At 47.1% G+C, this 21,201-nt stretch overlaps 1 protein-coding gene across 2 annotated transcripts in view; it reads right to left on the reverse strand.

Moving 5' to 3' along the window:
- The window catches only part of DOK1 (docking protein 1), a 313,371-nt gene extending 293,225 nt beyond the window's left edge, over positions 1–20,146 (reverse strand). For both annotated transcript variants that reach the window (XR_014978268.1, XM_085642983.1), the window contains exon 1: positions 19,405–20,146. Coding sequence is in view for 1 of the 2 variants with exons in the window: in XM_085642983.1 (XP_085499109.1) it covers positions 19,405–19,461 (57 nt within the window). In the remaining variant the exon portion in view is untranslated. The remainder of the gene's footprint in view (positions 1–19,404) is intronic.
- Positions 20,147–21,201: the final 1,055 nt, after the last annotated feature.

Consider the following 21,201-nt stretch of genomic DNA (forward strand, 5'->3'; position numbering starts at 1 on the left):
TATGTTTTCAAAAAAAAAAAGTCAGAACTGGGTCAGGTAGAGCCCTCCCCATATAGGGGAATAGGGGCTCCAATCCCGGGTTCACCATCAATAGTCCAAGAGATAATCCTCACCCCTAGGTATCAAAGCACGGGTCAGCACGACATCTTGAACAGGAGCAATATACTCCGTCTTTTTAAACATCTGGCAACCCTGGATCAAATACAAACGGGGGACATAGAATGGGTGATATTCCTGAGTACAAAGGGGGGCACACACGGCGACTCAACAGTGGGGGGGTCTAAAGTATATAAAAACACAACAAGCCATCGCAAATAACTCGCCGAATGGGGCATTGATGTTCAGGCGGTGCCGCATCCAAAATATCCTCATGTCCTGGCACCGGATAACAGAGCAAAGGCCCCATGGTCAATCTTGCATGGGACAAATAGCTCGGGCGCATCGGGCAAAATTCTAACCCTCTCCCCTTAACCCTATCATTCTAACCCTCTCCCCTTAACCCTATAGTTATAACCTCCACCCTTAACCCTATAAGTCTAAGCCTCCCCTTAACCCTATAGTTTTAACCTCCACCCATGAACCCTATAATTCTAACCCCCACCCCTTCCCTATAATTCTAACCCTCACCCCTCAACCCTATAGTTCTAACTCCCACCCCTTAAACTTATAATTCTAACCCTCACCCCATAACCCTATAGTTCTAACCTCCACCCTTAACCCTATGTCTAACCCCCACCCCTTAACCATATAATTCTAACCCTCACCCCTTAACCCTATAGTTCTAACCTCCACCCCTTAACCCTATCGTTCTAACCCTCACCCCTTAACCCTAGCGTTAACCCATTAACTCACGCCAATCCTGACCCTCGGCAGCAACCCCAGCCTGTCCCTAAAGGGACTGCATGGCCTGACCCTATACAAACCCTACCCCATGGCCTGACCTTAACCCCCTGCTCTATGCCTAACCCTGAACTAATCATAGCCTGACCCTCACCCTTTACCCTAATTTTAAACTAACTCCAGGCAACTCTATGGCCTGACCCTAACGCCTCATCCTATATCCAACCCTAAACGAACCCTCGACCTGACCCTCGCCTTCCAGCCTGACCCTATAGCTAACCCTACACTAACCAATGGCCTGACCCTCACCATTCACCCTGACACTGTAGCTGATTCTAAACTAACTTCATGCTAGTCTATGGCCTGACTCAACCCTCATCCTCACCCTGACCCTATGCATAACCCTAAACTAACCCTAAAGCTCTTCCGTGGCCTGACCCGACCTTACACCATGTTATGTTATGTTAGTTGCATTTTAATGCGCACAGCTGCTCCAGCGAAGGAGCGTCCTGGCGCAGGGAAAAGTAGACACAACACAACACTAGGTCCGGTAACAGAAGCAAACAAATAAAAGCTAGAAACAATTAAAACAGGAAGGTTTTCAGGGCCCTACGGAAAGACATTAGGTCGTTCGAAAGGCGGATTTCCAAGGGGAGCGCATTCCAGAGGGTTGCGGCTTTCACGCGGAAGGAGCGACCCCCCATCCGACTAAGTCTGAAACGGGGGACGACCACCAAGGACTGTCCAAGGGATCGTAGTGAGCGGGTAGGAACATAGGGAGAGATCAGTGTATTGAGTATTCCGGGTGCCAACTCTCTCAGAATTTTAAAAACCAGGCAGAGAGCCTTGAATTGGATACGCTTGCATATTGGGAGCCAGTGCAAGGACCGCAGGGTGTTAGAGGTAGGGCAGGTTCGAGGCAGACCAACCACCGCCCTAGCCGCCGCATTCTGGACTCGTTGTAAACGAAGAATCTCGGCTTGGTTCGCTCCTAATAGGAGAGAACTGGCGTAATCCAACCATAACCAGAACTCCAACACAACCCTTACTTTGAACAAACCCTAAGCACCGGCGTGGCCTTTCTTAACCCCATCATCTACCCCACTGAGAAGAGCAACCCACAGTCTGTTCCCGACAGCTGCCCTAACCCTGTAGTTACCTTAAATCAAACCCTAACCTTGTTACTCTCCCGTTCTTATCCCTAAACGTGTACCAAAAACAAATCAATAAAACATACACTGTGCAACAGGCCCATTAGGACCCACAATGCAGCTCGGTGCCATCTGTATGTGTTAAAATCCCAACAGAACACATTAAAACTGACAACAAGCGCATAGAAGCTGCCTATGGACGCACAGGCGCTATACAAAAAACATCACAGAGCTTAGCATCAACAGGCACTTGAATCACTATGAGGTGTTGCCTGTGTCACTGACACAAGACCTACAGTATGTATGTGGGGGGGCTGCCTGTGTCAATGCAGTGAGGGCTGGAGCCTGTATGGGGGTTGCCCAAGTCACTGCAGCGAGGGCTAGAGCCTGTATGGGGGCTGCCTGTGTCATTGCAGCGAGGGCTGGTGCCTGTATGAGGGGGGCTGCCTGTGTCACTGCAGCGAGGGCTGTAGCATGTAGAGGGGCTGCCCTAGTCACTGCAGTGAGGGTTGGAGCCTGTATGGAGGGCTGCCTGTGTGATTGCAGCGGGGGCTAGAGCCTGTATGAGGAACTGCCCTAGTCACTGCAGCGACGGCTGGAGCCTGTATGGGGGCTGCCTGTGTCACTGCAGTGAGGGCTGTAACCTGAATGGGGGGCTGGCTGTGTCACTTCAGCGAGGGCTGGAGCCTGTATGGGGGGCTGCCTGTGTCACTGCAGAGAGGACTGGAGCCAGTATGAGGGGCTCCTGTAGTCACTGCAGCGAGGGTAGGAGCCTGTATGGGGCTGTCTGTCATTGCAGCGAGGGGTGATGCCTGTGTGGGGGCTGGCTATGTCATTGCAGCGAGGGCTGGAGCCTTTGTGGGGGTTGCCTGTGTCACTGGCACAAGACCTACAGTCTGTATGGGGGGCTGCCTGTGTCACTGCAGTGAGGGCTGGAGCCTGTATGGGGGGCTGCCTGTGCCACTGCAGCGAGGGCTACAGCCTGTATGGGGGGCTACCAGTGTCATTGCAGCGAGGGTTGGAGCCTGTATGGGGGGTTGCCTGTGTCACTACAGTGAGGGCTAGAGCCTGTATGGGGGCTTGCTGTCTCACTGCAACAAGGGCTGGAGTCTGTATGGGGTGCTGCCTGTGTCACTGCAGTGAGCGATGGAGCCTATATGGGGGTCTGCCTGTGTCACGACAGCGAGTGCTGGTGCCTGTGGGGGGCTGCCTGTGTCACTGCAGCAAGCGAGGATGCCTGTATAGGGGGGCTGCCTGTGCCACTACAGCGAGAGCTAGAGCCTGTATGGGGGCTGCCTGTGTCATTCCAGTGAGGGCTGGAGCCTGTATGGGGGGCTACCTGTGTCACTGCAGTGAGCGCTGGTCTCGAGCCTGTTGTGGAGGGGGTGCCTGTGTCACTGCTGCATGGGCTGGAGCAAGTATGTTGGGGCTGCCTGTGTCACAGCATTGAGGATTGAAGCCTGTGTGGGCAGCTGCCTGTGTCACTGTAGTGAAGGATGGAGCCTGTATGGGGGGCTGCCTGTGTCACTGCAGCGAGGGCTGGTGCCTGTATGGGGGGCTGCCTGTGTCACTGCAGCAAGGGCTAGAGCCTGTATAGGGGCTCCCACTGTCACTGCAGTGAGGGCCGGAGCCTGTATGGGGGCTACCTGTATCACAGCAGAGAGGTCTGGAGCCTGTATGGGGGCTGCCTCTGTCATTGCAGTGAGGGTTGGTGCCTGTATGGGGCTGTCTTTGTCACTGTAGCGAGGGCTGGAGCCTGTATCGGAGACTGCCACTGTCACTGCATAGATGGCTGTAGCCTGTATGAGGGGCTGCCTGTGTCATTGCAGCAAGGGCTGGAGCCTGTATGGGGGCAGGCTGTGTCATTGCATCAAGGGCTGGAACCTGTATTTGGGCTGCCTGTGTAACTGTGGCTTTGGCTAGACTGTATGGGGGCTACCAGTGTCCCCGCAGTGAGTGTTTGAGTCTGTATGGGGAGCTGCCTGTGTCACTACAGCAAGGGCTGAAGTCTGTATGGGGGCTGCCTGTGTCACTGCAGTGAGGATTGCAGCCTGTATGGGGGGCTACCTGTTTTACTGCAGCGTGGGCTGGAGCCGGTATGGGGGGCAGCCTGTGTCACTGCCGCGAGGGCTGGAGCCTGTATGGGGGCTGCCTGTGTCACTGCAGTGAGGGCTGGAGCCTGTATGGGTGTTGCCCTAGTCACTGCAGCGAGGGCTGGAGCCTGTATGGAGGCTGCCTGTGTCATTGCAGCGAGGTCTGGTGCCTGTATGGGGGCTAGCTGTGTCATTGCAGCGAGGGCTGGTGCCTGTATGGAGGCTGGCTGTGTCACTGCAGCGAGGGCTGGTGACGCTATGGGGGCTGCCTGTGTCACTGCAGTGAGGGTTGGAGCCTGTATGTGGGACTGCCTGTGTCACTGCAGTGAGGGTTGGAGCCTGTATGGGGGCTGCCTGTTTCACTGTAGCAAGTGTGGGAGCCTGTATGGGGGCTGTCTGTGTCACTGCAGTGATGGCTGAAGCATGTATGAGGAATTGCCTCTGTCACTGTGGCGAGGGCTAGAGATTGAATGGGGGGCTGCCTGTGTCACTGCAGCGAGTGATGGTGCCTGTATGGGGGCGGCCTGTGTCATTGCAGCGAGGGATGGTGCCTGTATGGAGGGCTGCCTGTGTCACTGCAGCAAAGGCTGTACCCTGTATGGGGGCTGCCTGCGTCATTGCAGTGAGGGCTGGAGCCTGTATGGGGGGGCTACCTGTGTCACTGCAGTGAGCGCTGGTCTCGAGCCTGTTATGGAGGGGATGCCTGTGTCACTGCAGTATGGGATAGAGCGTGTATGTGGGGGCTGCCTGTGTCACTGCAGTGAGGGTAGGAGCCTGTGTGAGCGGCTGCCTGTGTCACTGCAGTGAACGATGGAGCTTGTATGGGGAGCTGCCTGTGTCACTACAGCGAGTGCTGGTGACTGTTTGGGGGGGCTGCCTGTGTCACTGCAGCAAGCGAGGGTACCTGTATAGGGGGACTACCTGTGTCACTGCAGCGAGTGATGGTGCCTGTATGGGGGTGGCCTGTGTCATTGCAGTGAGGGATGGTGCCTGTAAGGAGGGCTGCCTGTGCCACTGCAGCAAAGGCTGTCTACCCTGTATAGGGGCTGCCTGTGTCACTGTAGCGAGGGCTGGAGCCTGTATAGGGGGCTGCCTGTGTCTCTGCAGCGAGGGATGGAGCCTGTATTGGTGCTGCCTGTGTCACTGCAGCGAGGGCTGGAGCCTGTATGGGGGCTGCCTGTGTCACCTAAGCGAGGGCTGGAACCTGTATGGAGGGCTGCCTGAAAAAAATCAAACGCATTGAACTACATGGCCAATATATGTTGGAGTATTTGAAAGCAGGTGTAATACCGCAAGGTCTTAGAGTCAGAAACATACCAGGTTTATTTGTTCAAATTAAACAATTTCTAGAACGGTGGGCAATGATTTCTAATCGTTGCTCCCGTGACTATATGATGCTGATTGTTGAAACAGCAAAAGAAGTAATTGAGCAACTAGCCGCTGAAATTCTAGATCTTGAAAAATAAAATCAAAGCCTCAAGTACAATAGAGACAGCTAAAAAGAAACTGGAGGAAATAGACAAAGATCTGTCCTCTTACACTGAATACCTGACTAAACGTAAAGTGGAGAAACTGAGAAAGGATATTAGATATTTCAGCAAGGAAGGTACATACCCATATTTAGCTGAACAATTTTACAATCAAGCTGGAGGTATGCAATATGAAACGGCAATAAATAGAACACCGTATGCCAGTAAGAAAGTTATTACTTTCTCAGATACATCTGACTCAGATCAGGAAGAACTATCAGGGAATCAAGAATACAGAGAGGATGGATTCAATGCAGGTAGACCACAAGGGAGACAGTCTTCTTTTTTAGGGAGGCGTTTCTCCAGACGCAACAATTGGAGACCGCGTTATCAACCGCGTTTCCCCAGATCACAATTTCAACCGAGATTCCAGGGCAGTCCAATGATGGATTACGACCAATATCTAGTAACTCGGAATGCACAATACTGGAGGGAGTAAATACTCTACCTGTATTTAATCTAAGTAATACATCTTTATCGGATCCAACAATTGCTCTTTTGTCAAAAGGATTAACGTTTGCACCGCATTCAGGCCTCAACAAATTTGAGCTATTTAGGGATCTCGTAGCGCTTTTCAGAAAGATAAGATTGAAGGTATTTTTTTCAGACACAGATGTACAAGAAGCCACTCTAAATCGATCTGGCCTTGCACCACAATCGCTCTTTACACCTACATTAGAACAACTTCCACCTGAAATAGCGGTATTTGAAAAAGTGGTATACAATAAAGTTCTAAATATCACAAAGCATGTGCCTGCAACACCCTTCAATTTAAATCAACAGGAATATGCAGCAATGCAAACCCTCAAACAGACCCCAGCCCTTACAATTAAGGCATGTGATAAAGGAGGGGGTATTGTTGTGTATGATACCCCCGGGTATATCTTAAAGATGAATCAAATGTTGGGAGACACACGGTATTACTGTGCGATTACCAGAGATCCTACAGCTCAAATAGCCAAACAAATACTAAAAATAACCAACAGGGCACTGAAAAATGGAGATATATGCATGAAGGAATGGACTTTCCTTAATAAAGAAAAACCCAGAATGGCTAGCATCTATGGCATACCAAAGGTACACAAGAACGCTAGGGATCCTCCATTACGACCGATAGTAACTACTATCGGTTCAATAACGGAACCATTAGCTAAATACGTAGATGCTATATTATGCAAGCATATTCCCAAAACTCCGGCATTTGTAAAAGATACTAGACATATTATCAATCTACTAGAAAACACTCCTTTCTGCACAGACACCCAATATATGGTCACTATGGACATAGAGGCCCTATATAGTAATATTCCCATTGAAGGAGCTCTTGCATCTGTACACTGGTTCATTCAGGCCTACAATATTGAATGCCCATCTGTTTTTGTACTGGAATGCCTCAAGATTGTCTTAGAGGATAATGTGTTTGAATTCAACCAACAACTGTATAAACAGAATCAGGGAGTCAGTATGGGGGCATCTTGTGCCCCCACTGTAGCTAACATCTATATGACCTTCTTTGAAAAGAAATTCATCTATAACGAAATAGCACCATTTTATGAATCCGTAACCAATTGGTCGCGGTTCATTGATGATGTTTTTTTTGTTTGGTCTGACACATATGAAAATTTGCTAGAATTCATTGAGTGGATTAATTTATGTGAAAATAACATCAGCTTCACCCATAACATCAGCTCTCATCAAGTGGAATTTTTGGACATCATCATCAAGCATCACATGGGAGTTTTAACAGTTGTGTTGTTCACTAAATCCACCGCTAGGAACACACTACTGCATTATGATAGCTTTCACCCTAAGACCCAAAAAGACAACATACCGTTTGGAGAATTCTTACGCCTCAGGCGTAACTGTACAAACATTCAGGATTTTGATGAGAAATCAGAGATTATGAAGAACAAGTTTAGAGTCAGAGGCTACCCAAACAAAATTGTACGGGATGCCTATAAGCGGGCACGCTATTATGACAGGCAACATTTATTAACAAATGTAAAGGCCAAAACAAATCCACCTTTGGTCTTCGCGACACGACATTCCATGTTGAATGCAAGAATTCGCCAAGCGGTATGCTCAAGCTGGCATATTCTAAATGTGGACAAATCCAAACAGAGGGATACAATATCTAAACCACTATTTGCATACAGGCGTAACAAAAGCTTGAAAGATCACATAGTCCACTCAAGGATGAAAAATGAGACTAGCCTGACTCAAACAAATCTTGAAGGCTCAAAAAAAGTGGTGGGAAATTTCAAATGTACGTCATGTAAATCATGCTCAATGGCTATTGAAGCATCCACATTTACATTCAATGGCGTTAACATCTCCCCTAACACACTAAACAATTGTAAATCCACTAATGTTGTCTATTTGATTATATGTCCATGCCACATGGGATATGTGGGAGAAACAGGGAGAGCTTTCCATGTTAGACTAACAGAACATAGATCTGCTATCAGAACGCAGAAAACATCAGCACCCATGGTGCAACATTTTGTAGATTTGGGACACACAGCGGAAGACATCCAGTGGTATATTTTGGAAAAAATTTTGCCACGAGCAGGTATACAGACTGACAAAACTAAAAAATGAGGGAAGTGTATTGGATGTTTATCCTTAATACAGTGATATCAGGGTTAAACTTAGAAATTCCCTGGGACCAAGCCATAAAAAATAATGGATAATATGTATGTATCCATGATGACTAATCTCCCTTGTTATTTGATACTGTACCAGATAGATCCAATTTGCACCTTGAACTGTGATAAGATATACTGAAATATTTGAGCCTGTTTCAGGAACAATAATATAAGATAAACTCAAAAGATAAAGACAAGTTGATAAAACTCACGACTAGTCTAAATCTAATCGGTATAACTTTTGAACGCTCATACCCAATAAGTCACCCTCACCGCTTGAACGATATTATAATAAATTACGCAGTCTCTTAAATGCCGATAAATATTCCAGCAAGGCAACTAGATCCATTTATTGCTGTATCATGGCGTTTAGTTCTCTAACATCTATAATCAGTTCAACATGGTAGTGAGTTTGATTAACCACTCCATCATGGCGCCACTTTAGCTAGCATTGCCTGGTGCACTATAAGTCCTATTTTTTTGTCAATGACCGGTAGAATACACGCAAAACTCCAACCTGGCGTTTTATTGGTTATAGCTCCAAGGTGCCGACGAGATACGTAAAAGAATCACATGTCCAGACAATTTGCATAAATAGATCTAAGGCGTAACCAATTAGGTAACCGCTGAATCCAATGAAGGCGTACAACTGCGAGAGAAAAGGTATGTTGAACTACAGGCTCTTAGCGAGAGTGCCGAGACGTGAATTTGAAATTAAACCACTCCTAGGTTTGGGCAGGTTTGAATACTAGAGTGAATCTAGAACAGGTCGGAAAATGTTAGAAGCCGTATGGTTATTAAGACGCAACCTGTTAACCATACCGTTTTCAAAGTTTGGGGATGTTTATAAATGAAATTTCCGTTGAAGACATGACCTTGAAATGCTCTCAGTGAGAGTGCTGAGACGTGAATTCGATATTGTTACATTCTCAGGTTTGGGTAGGTTTGAAAACTAGAGTAAATTCAGAACAGGTCGTGAAATGTTATAAATCCAATGGAAAACACGGGTGTTCAACTGCAATTTGTAAATCGAGCAGCCTTAGATCTTGATAAGGGATTAACACTTAAATCCAATGGAGTAATGAATCGACACGCTAAATGTCAAATATTTCTAGACTTTTAGCGTCATTAAGTCCCACAAATGACTACCGTTTGGAGTCATTTTATTTACCAAAAATAAGCTGGGGAGGATATTCTCATTGTACAACCACCTAGTCAGAATATTGATACATACTAGCTTAACTCAATTATGTAATATATGGCATTAATTAAAATACATATATTCATGTTACCAACTAGGAGGATGGAATAGACCATTAACCGCAGAAGAACAGATTTGATCACAAAATACGATAAAATCAAAAAGAGTCACCTGGGGTAAATAACAACATAAAACGATTTGTTTAGAAAAGGAGAGGATTTGGGGCAAAGCACAACCGCACCTATCCCTAGTGAGATTATTTAAATAAATGGTGCTAATGACCGGAGATCCAAAGCCTCTAAATCTCCTGAAGCTACACACTTCAAACAACCAAAGCAAAATTTAATGGTCCAGCACCCAAGAAGCAACAGATATTAGACATTTGTACATGACATGAATAAATGTCGACAGTTAATCTTTCAAGAAATGGACTTTCAGCAGAGACGATTCTTGTCTTTTTTTGATCCTTTATTCAGAAATTTTCTTTCAACATATTAAAACAGACCATAGCCAACGCGTTTCATCCTCACGGACTTCTTCAGGGCTATAAACAATACATATATATACATAAAATTAATATACATTATTTACACAAAATTTCTCATTTTATATTACACTATGTACAGTTCAGACAATCATTGCTCATGATTAAAAAATTTTTATAGGGAAAATTACCTATTCAAACACGGCGCCCATAAAATTAAAAATTTTAGACAACTAATGAACGTGGCGGCGAGGTGCACTGAATTCCGATTATAGCTGGGATTCAAGCCTGGTTAAGTTGACCATCTTATACTTATATTAAAAAGCGGAGATCGAATAGAGGTGCATAGAATTCCGATTTAAGCTGGGATAAGTTGATTATAACTTATGTAAACCAGTATCAAGATGGTGATTGAACAGAGATGCATAGGATTCCGTATAAAGCTGTGATAAATCGTTTATAACTCACCCAAACCCTTTCCAAGATGGCTACACAAAAAAAACCTTAATTGACTTAAACCCATTCCAAGATGGCGACTAAAATGTAAAATCGCCTAAGGGCGATGCAATAACTGTATAAAGGTGTTGGCATATCTCTGGAATAAAAAACAGTGGGTGAAATAAATTCATTTGAATAAGAGTGCACTAAACAAATTATAGCAATTATGATAAAGACCCTCTTGGGTATAACAATGAGGATAAAATAGGGTAAGTCACCCATTCAAACATGGCGCCTAAAAATTGAAATACTTTATGAACGAGGCAGCGAGGTACATTGAACTCTGATTATAGCTGGGATTCAGGAGTGAGCATGAGTGCACTAAATAAATTATATAAATGACGAAAAAGAAAAGGATCCTCTTGGGTAAAACAACGAGGAGAGAATATGATAAGTCACCTATTCAAACATGGCGCCCAAAACTAGAAATAGTTATTGGACTAGGCGGCAAGATGTAAACAAAAATTCCAAATAAAAACCAGGACTCGCGCTGGATTAAGATGATTATCTTAGACTTAATCCCATTACAAAATGGAGACCAAATTTCTAAAAGCATTAAGGTACGATAAATGACGAAAAAGATCCTCTTGGGTAAAACAATGATGATAGAATATGACAAGTCACCTATTCAAACATGGCGCCCAAAACTAGAAATAGTTATTGGACGAGGCGGCGAGGTGCATTGAATTCCGATTAAAACCGGGATTCGCGCTGGGTTAAGATGATTATCTTAGACTCAATCCCATTTCAAAATGGAGACCAAAACTCTAAATCATTAGGGTACGATACGATAACGTAAGATGCCGAGATATTTCTCGGTCTAAAAATGGGAAACGGCTTGAAATGTATTAGTGCAAGAGTGCATTGCATAAATTAATGGAATGACGATTAAGATCTTCTTAGCTCCAAACAATAAGGTTAAAGTATGTTAATTTATCCATTCAAACATGGCGCCCAAAATCAGGAATCGTTAATGAATGAGGCACCGATCCAACACAGGTGCTGGGTGAAGATGATTATCTTAGACTCAATCCCATTTCAAAATGGAGACCAAAACTCTAAATCATTAAGGTACGATACGATAACGTAAGATGCCGAGATATTTCTCGGTTTAAAAATAGGAAGCGGCTTGAAATGTATTAGTGCAAGAGTGCATTGTATAAATTAATGGAATGACGAATAAGATCTTCTTAGTTCCAAACAATGAGGTTAAAGTATGTTAATTTATCCATTCCAACATGGCGCCCAAAATCAGGAATCGTTAATGAATGAGGCACCGATCCAACACAGGTGCTGTGCATCTCGTTCAGAGTGGGGTATTTAAACTGAATACTCACACTTCTTTTTGTAACAATGACGCCACGCGAGTAGCCGGCAGATACAAAATGAAAAGGTAAGCCTATAGATATAAATATTGGAATCAACGAGGGAGTTACTAAAAACTAGGAAAACTAAGACTAATGGAGAATAAGTGGCATATTAGGGAACTTGTTTTTGTTCTTAAATTTATATTGATTTTTCCATTATTTACTTTTCTCAGCCAAAATAATCTTGGAATATATTATTGAGGGGAATATACCCACCTTGGAATTGAGGGTTGTGTTACTATAGAATTCCCTACAGCCTAGTGAGCCTGTTTATATTAGATTCATATAAAGAGGGGCTTTAGCCAAAATAATTTTGTGATAGGAGCGTGTTTAAATTAGATCTATATAAAGATTTGGGACGAAAAGTTTGATTATAACCAATATTTGGACTAACATTATATCCAAGCTGAGATAGCAACATAGTAGCATGTTTTCATTAAATAGAAAGGAGACGTAAAAAGAAGTGGATAACCAGGGAGACACGTAATGGTATATGTGTAATCTAGGCATATGGTTATCATGGATGGGATAGCAAATTACCTTTGTTATTTATCCTTGGATAGATAATCCCTGACTGAGGAATGGCGGATACTGATTAATCTAACAAACTGGGAAAAATAAAAGGAACTGGTTTTTCAATCGCCTGAGCACTCTGTCAGGTAGGAATATTCATTGTAATTGAAATTGGAAATTTGAAAGCTAAAAAATAATATAAAATCCCCATATCCTAACTTTATCATCTGTTGGTGGATAACACCACGAAGTCTGTTGGTGGATAACACCACGAAGCCTGTGTATATATACTTTTGTGTCTAAAAAGATCTAAAGAAATTCTTTTATATAAAATGGTAAACAAACAATAATATCTTTTTTGTTAGATATTATAAAACGTATACAGCAAATAGACTACCTACAACCGTAAGGAAAGAGCCCAGACCACAGAAAAACAAAGCCACTATTTTATGGTAAGCCTGAGGGAATTGATAGCACTTTTTCACTACTCTAGCCAAGGTTGTTGAGATGCTCTAATATGAGATTATGTGTTGATGTGAAATGTCCATGAATTTTAAACAAATGAAATACTTTAGGAATATTACATACATAATTGTTCCTCTTTTGTAATTTGGAATTCAGCAGAGTGATTAGGATCCCATAGGAGATGTATTGTGAAATGGGCAGAAGGAAATAACTATTTATGAGTACTTTTGCTTTATTCTTTCATGCTAAAAGAACTGTTATAGTTATAAAAATTTTTTAATCATGAGCAATGATTGTCTGAACTGTACATAGTGTAATATAAAATGAGAAATTTTGTGTAAATAATGTATATTAATTTTATGTATATATATGTATTGTTTATAGCCCTGAAGAAGTCCGTGAGGATGAAACGCGTTGGCTATGGTCTGTTTAATATGTTGAAAGAAAATTTCTGAATAAAGGATCAAAAAAAGACAAGAATCGTCTCTGCTGAAAGTCCATTTCTTGAAAGATTAACTGTCGACATTTATTCATGTCATGTACAAATGTCTAATATCTGTTGCTTCTTGGGTGCTGGACCATTAAATTTTGCTTTAACAACATAAAACGAACTAAGGTATGTACATTTGAAATATAAAGGTAAATCAATAAGATAATAAATGAAAGTCAGTAGCAATTGAAAGTATGCTTTGCAGATAGTATGCAGATGTATAAATCGAAATGTTGTATATTAGTTTGAACAACACGACCTTTCAGAACTGATATCAGGTGTAAATATATAAATATAGTTAATGAGATAATTACTGGTTACAGCATTAGGAATATCGTGTAGCTCTTAAAAGCAGGCTTGATCTTTAGTTTATCTTCATTTTACTGGAGATAGTAAAAGATATATGTACATATATTTCAACCCCCAGATCCAACTGCTCCTATGAAGATAGGATATAACTGGCCACCCTAGGCGTAATACATTTTATATTGAGAGCCATATCGACGTCCTGAGTACCGTCCCATAAAAGTGAGTGATCCTTGTAAAAATCGTTGACATATTACAACTATAGCATAGTATTCAGTAGCCTGTTTATAATATACATATGTATCTTTCCTTTCTTTAAATTAGTCATGGTTCACATTATTGTCAAGTGGAACAACACAATTTGAAGCGTACGGACAAATTGAAGTTAAGAACGTGAACGATTACTGACAAGAGGGTTAGTACAATACACTTCTATTAGATATATTAAAAAGAGTAGACTTTTGTTACAAGACAGATTACACACGTAGAGGTACATTACGATTTAGGTGGTTGTAGAGCTTGAATAAAAAATAGTTGGGCCCCGAACTCCACGTTTAGAAATAATTGAAAATATTTATCCGCTAGAATAACTTCATGTAAATCCTATTGGTAAATCCTTCTTCTGCCAGCAGGAGTGAACATTGTCAGTATGGTTTCAGAGACCTAGGACAGGATATGTAAATTCACACATAATCAATACCTTTTAGGTAATGTCAATGAACAGTGATTGCTATATTAACTCCCAGTTATGCAAGTTTGGTTTTAATCAATATATGTTTTTTTATTTTTGTTATTGATTTCTATATGTAGTGTAAATTCAGAGCGGGTTCCTGACGAAGGCCTAGCCGAAACGCGTTGTGTCATTCGACCGCCTATGTGTCAACCTATCACCTATAAAACCAAGTGTCAAGTGATGGCTTAAAATGTTGAATTATATTCACAGAATATGAAATCTGATGAAAGAAATAATTTTGCACTACTTTGTTGTTAATTATTGACCCTTCTAGGATTAGTGAGGATTAAACACAGTCCAATAAGTTAGAAATAATTGTAGCAATATAGGCATGCACTGTAAATTTATTATGAAAAATTAATCATGTTTAAACTACAATTCAATTTATTGGTATCCATGAATGTAACTGTTGATTAAGAAAAGAATTTATTCCGTTTTAAAAAAAAGGAAAAAAAGATTGAAAATGAAAAAATTTTAAGAAAAACTTTCTGCATTAATTAAAAAAAGATATATTATAAACATATCCATTTGTTTGTTCTTACTAAATTGAGATATATGTTTGTCAGGCATGCGTAATCATGTTTATGTAATTTGAAATATTTCTTGTTCAATTGGGAGTTGATTTGCGACTATTGTGCAATACACACTGTGCCCGGTGTTCACTTTTTTCACATTGGAGGGCTGCCTGTGTCACTACAGCGAGGGCTGGAACCTGTATGGGGGCTGCCTGTGTCACTGCAGCGAGGGCTGGAGCCTGTATGGGGGCTGCCTGTGTCACATTAGCGAGGGCTGGAGCCTGAATGGGGCTGGCTGTGTCACTGCAGCGAGGGCTGGGCCTGTATGGGGGCTGCCCGTGTCACTGCAGCGAGGGCTGGAGCCTGTATGGGGGCTGTCTGTGTCATTGCAGCGAGTGCAGGAGCCTGTATGGGGACTGTCTGTGTGAATACAGTGAGGCCTGAAGCCTGTATGAAGGATTGGCTGTGTCACAGTAGCGAGAGCTGGAGCCTGTGGGGGGGGTTGCCTGTGTCACGGCAGCGAGGGTTGGAGCCTGTAAAGGGGGGGGGCTGCCTGTATTCTGTTATGGGGGTTGCACTAATGAATGAGGCTTTTTCATACAAGGGGTGCCCCTTTTACTGGATGCAGTATGCCTCGGTGCAACTGCAGGGGCTTTTCAACTCAGCCGTCCATCCTTCTGAGGTCGATAAACCGTATAATAAGGTGGATCATGGCTGCACTGAACGTGGCTGCAGGGACATTCTCTGTGGGGGGGGGGGTACCACAGGGGGTTCTATGTATGGGAGGGCTGAGCCACCTCAGGGATTTGCACTCTCTACGGGGGTTTCGGGGGGTGTCTGTACCAATGCAAGGGGGTTGCTCTCTATGTGGGAGGGGGGGCGTTGGCTGTGCTACTGAAGAGGGAGCCTATTACTTTTAAAGGGGGGGGGCTGTATCAATGCAGGGGGTTATTCTCTACAAGGGGAGGGGGGTGCCACTTCCGGGGGTCGCACTCTATATGGTGGGGAGGCTGTCTCAATGCAGGCGGTTGATGTTTATAATGGGGGGCTAAGCCACCCCTGGGGTTGTTCATAATGTAGGGAGAGAAATTGGTGGAGAAATGCGTTCTCCACCAACTCAACAAGCACATTGATGAGTTCAACCTCCTCGACACCTTTCAATCAGGATTCAGGAAAGGCTGTAGCATGGAAACAGCTATGCTCAACGTCTCTGATGATATTCACAAGGCTTTAGATGAAGGTGATGCCTGCCTACTCATCCTTATTGACCTATCTGCGGCATTCGACACAGTAAATCATCCAGCGCTTCTGGAGACCTTGTCGAAGCGCTCCGGCATCAATGGCACAGTACTAAAATGGTTCACCTCCTTCCTTCAACACCGCTCGCAACAAATTAAAATCAACTCCTGTCTTTCGAAGCCAACAAAAGTCACACTTGGGGTCCCGCAAGGCTCGATCCTCTCCCCGGCCCTCTTCAATCTTTTCATGGAGCCCCTCACAATCATCTTGAAAAAAGCTGGAGTGATTAACCACCTTTATGCTGATGACACCCAAATCTATTTCAAAAACAAGTCTCCCAGTGTTGGAGCCGGCCTCGTGGCGTGGTCCTGTTCCCCCTCGCTAAGCCGCACGAGGTCCCATGCACCTCGGGGCTCCTCCATTTTGGATTATACGTCACTCCACGTGACCACCTACGTGACCCTGCTCTACCCGGCCTCGGTCCCAGCGAGGCCCGACATCGAGGCGCCAACCCCTGGCCCGGGGGATACCACGTGAGCCCTTCCCACTCCCGGCGGAGGGCAGTATCGATGGGACCCCCGACCGTCCTTCCACACCTAGGTGCGATCACCCCACAGCTCTCTGGGGCCTGGCGCCTCTCCTGCTGGGCGTCTGGCCACGCCCTACCCAGCCTCTCCGCCCTCCTGGGCGCAAGGGTCCGGACATCAAAGGGCTCCAGACCTATATCTGGGGCGACCCGGCAACAAGACGACAGTTGTATCCCGGAGTCAAGAGCCCTGCTGATTGGATCGCGGCTGACCCTACGGAGAAAGACTCTTCCTAAAACCACACTCTGAGCCCTGCTGACGACGTCGCGGCTCCATCGTGCTTACAAGACCTTCACGAACCTTTGGGGCCCTGCTGACGCTGTCGCGGCCCGACCTTGCTGAAACGTACCATCAGAGCCCAGCTGACCTCGTCGCGGCTCGACCGAAGCGGACCTACCACCGGAGCCCTGCTGACTGTGTCGCGGCCCGACCCTAGCGGATCTACCACCCGAGCCCTGCTGACGCCGTCGCGGCTCTCCACGTCCGAGCAGCTCTGAGACCAGCACCCAAGGTCTGGCGCAGAGCCTTCCCGTACCTGGCTGGTACTAAGACTGTCCCGCTACCCTATCCCTCCAAGGACATTGAGACTCTTACTGGATCACTCGATCCCACTGTAAATATTGAACGTGCTCCTTTTTATATAAAGAACCAGGATAAGCAACTGATACGGAGTCCTGTGTGGTGGTGTTGCTGGGCCTAGTACGATCATAGGAGAAGGACCTCTCCTAGGAGGCTTCTCAGCGGCGCTCGGCTATAACTTTGCGGTAGGAAGGTGCCCCGGAGTGGTCCCCCTGACTCCCCGGTGGTCCTCCCTCCAACACCCAGCGACATCCAACACCTCAATGCCACTCTAACCGAGATCCAAACTTGGTTCAACGCTAATCACTTAAAGCTCAACCCAGATAAAACAGAACTAATCCTATTCTCTCCAAAAAGCAACCATCGACCAATCCAAGAGCGGCTCAAGAACCTGGTCGCCCTAAACTGCTCCATCGTCCTTTCCGACTCAGTTAAGTCTCTAGGCATCACCCTTACCAAGAACTTATCTTTGGAGGCCCACATCAAAAACTCTGCAAAAAGTGCTCTTTCCTCTCTAAAACTCCTCAAGAAATTGAAACCTTTTCTTCCCTATGATGACCTCAAGACAGTAGTCCAATCCCTAGTTGTCTCTAAAATCGACTACGGGAACGCCATCCTAACAGGGACTCCAAAAGCTCACCTAGCCCCTCTAAAGGCAGTGTTGAACATGGCCGCTCGACTCGTATCTGGAGTAAAAAGATTTGAACACATCACTCCAGCTCTCAACTCCCTCAACTGGCTCCCCATGGAAGGGAGGTGTATTTACAAACTGGCCTGCATCACACACAAAACCCTTCACTCTCTGGCCCCTAACTACCTGAACAACAAACTGGTAAGAGCAGGTCAATCCAGAACGCTGAGAAGCTCCAACTCACTCCTTCGTATTCCTCCAAAACCGAAAAAGAAAACCACACAATACCGATCGTTCTCTGGCAACGCTCCCAGGATGTGGAACGCTCTCCCTAGAGTCCTCAGATGCAACCCCTCCTTCTCCTGTTTCAAAAGGGACCTGAAAATACATCTCCTTAACAAATACTTTCCTGACCAACGTCAACTAACCTAGACTTCAATAGCCGAGTTTACTCCTCTCTCTTGACATTCAAGGATAGTTGGCGACCGGACTGTGTTAACCACCTTATCTTCCACGCTGTATTTTTTTCTATCCCTGAATTTGCTTCCTTGCTGCCTGCCTACTATGTAATGCAATTTCCATCTGTTTTTCTTTACAGTATGTATGTAAAGCGCTCTGATACCTACGGGTCAAGCTAGCGCTATATAAAACTTTTAAAATAAAATAAAATGTTTATAATGGGGGGGCTATGCCACCCCTGGGGTTTTTCATTATGTAGGGAGAGAGGGGCTTTACCAATGCAGGGGGTTGCTTTCTATAAGGGAGGGCCGTGCCACCCCCGGGGGTTGTTCTGTATATGGGGTGGGGGTCTGTACCACCCCCAAGGGTTGTTCTCTATAAAGGGGTGGGGTGGGAGGGCGGAGCAAATGCAGGGGGTTTCTCTCCATATGGGGTGGTGCACCAAATGCAGGGGGTTGCTCTGTATATTGGGGGGGGGGGTCAGTGCCACTCCATGCGGGTGTTCTCTATGGGGGGGGGCGGGGGCCTGAACCAATGCAAGGGCTTATTCTCTATATGAGGTGCTGTACAAATGCTGGGGGTTGCTCTCAGTGTGTGTGTGTGTGCGCGTGTGTGTGTTGGGGGGTGATCTGTGCCACCCCTGGGTGTTGTTCTCTATGTGTGTGCGGGGGGGAGGGGCTGTGCCATCCCCTGGGGTTGTTCTCTATGTGGTGATAGGTACTTTCCTGCATAGGGAGCCCATGAGTAGTAAAGTGTGGGGGCGGGGGTCTGTGCCACCCCCTTGGGTTGTTCCTTATGCGGGGGTAGGGGGGCTGTACAAATGCAGGTGGTTGCTCTCTATGTGTGGGGGTCTGTGTCACGTGTCACCCCCTAAGGTTGTTCTCCTATGTGTGGGGGGGGGGGGGGCTATGTCATCCCCTGGGGTTGTTCTCTATGTGTGTGTGTGGGGGGAGGTGGGCTGTGCCATCCCCTGGGGTTGTTCTCTATATGTGTGTGTGGGGAGGGGACTGTGCCCCTGCAGAGGGAGTCCGAGACCATTAATGGTGGTGGGGGGGGGGGGGGGTGTTACCACTCACCTTGCCGAATTTCTGGTGCTGGATGTAGAGCTGCCCCTCCCGCACCGGCCGGTCCATGCTGCTCACATGGGGGTGGGGGGAGTCCGGGCTCGGGGGCCCCTCCCGGGCTCTCGAGGGCTCGTGCACCGGGGCTGCGCTGAGCTTCGGTCCGGAGTTCGGCTTCTCTGACCCCGGGTCGGACCCTCTGTTCCTGGGCTCGGCCCCTGTCTCCGGGGGTTCGGGGTTCGGATCTCAGGGTTTGGGTCACGGGGTTCGGCCCCTGCCTCCGGGGGTTCGGGTCTGAGAGTTGGATCCACTCCGCAGAGTGCGGGTCTCAGGGTTCGGAGCCCCTCTCCAGGGGCTTGGATCTCGGGGTTCGCCTCTCCAGGGGTTCGGATCTCGGGGTTCGCCTCTCCAGGGCTTCGGATCTCGGGGTTCGGCTCCCCTCCGAGGTGCTCCCCGGCCGTGCTCCTCCCAGCCTCAGAGTTTACTTCTTCTTCACTTCCTTCTCTGCTGCTTCCTCTTTACTGCAGGACCCGGAACCAGCCGTCGGGGGAGGGAGTACCCCCGGGGGTGGGGTAATGCACACAGCTGGAGAGAGCAGGGAGCACCCCCAGTGGGGGCACTGCACACGGCTGGAGAGGGAGATCACACCTCCAAAGAGAGCACACACAATCCGAGAGAGCACACGACGAGAGAGAGAAGGGGGCACCCCGAGAGGGCATTGCCCAGAGCTAGAGAGTGAGAGAGCACCTGGGGGGGGGGGGGCACTGCCGCCACTGGAGAGAGCAGAGAGCACCCCCAGTGGGGGCAATGCACACAGCTGGAGAGAGCAGGGTGCACCCTCGGGGCACTGCAGACAGCTGGAGAGAGCACCCCGAGGGGGCACTGCATACGGCTGGAGAGAGCAAGACCCCCCCACCCACCCCCCCCGGGGAGGGGCACTGCATACAGCTGGAGAGAGCAAGGAGCACCCCCAAGGGGCACTGCACACAGCTGGAGAGAGTACCCCCGAGGGGGCACTGCACACGGCTGGAGAGACAGAGGTGCACACGGCTGGGGAGAGCACCCCCGAGGGAGCACTGCACACAGCTGGGGAGAGCACCCCCGAGGGAGCACTGCACACAGCTGGAGAGAGCAGGGAACACCCCAGGGGTGCACTTCACACGGCCGGAGAGTGATAGCCCACGTCTAGAATCAGCAAACACACAGTCAGGGTGAGAGCACACGGCCTGAGAGAGCACCCCTGGGAGCGTGGGGGGGGGGGGGGGAAGACTACACACAGGTGGAGAGAGAGGTGCACACGGCCCGAGAGAGTACCCCCGGGGGGCACTGCACAAGGCTGGACAGAGCAGGTAACACCCCCGAGGGAGCACTGCACAGAGCTGGAGAGAGCAGGGAACACCCCCGGGGGCACTGCACAAGGCTGGACAGAGCAGGGAACACCCTCGAGGGGCACTGCACAGAGCTGGAGAGAGCAGGGTGCACCCCCGGGGGGCACTGCACAAGTCTGGACAGAGCAGGGAACACCCTCGAGGGGCACTGCACAGAGCTGGAGAGAGCAAGGAGCACCCCCAAGGGGGCACTGCACACAGCTGGAGAGAGCAGGGAGCACCCTCGAGGAGGGCACTGCAGACAGCTGGGGAGTGAGAACACATGGCCTGAGAGCACAACTGGTGGGAGTGGTGGGTGGGGGGTGAACTGCACACGGCTGGAAAGTGAGAGCACACGGCCTAAGAGAGCACACACAGCCAGAGAGCGCATCCTCGGGGTGGCACTGCACATAGCTAGAGAGGGACAGCACACAACCTGAATGAG

Source organism: Triturus cristatus, chromosome 2_2, assembly GCF_964204655.1.
Source record: "Triturus cristatus chromosome 2_2, aTriCri1.1, whole genome shotgun sequence".
Lineage (NCBI taxonomy): Eukaryota > Metazoa > Chordata > Amphibia > Caudata > Salamandridae > Triturus > Triturus cristatus.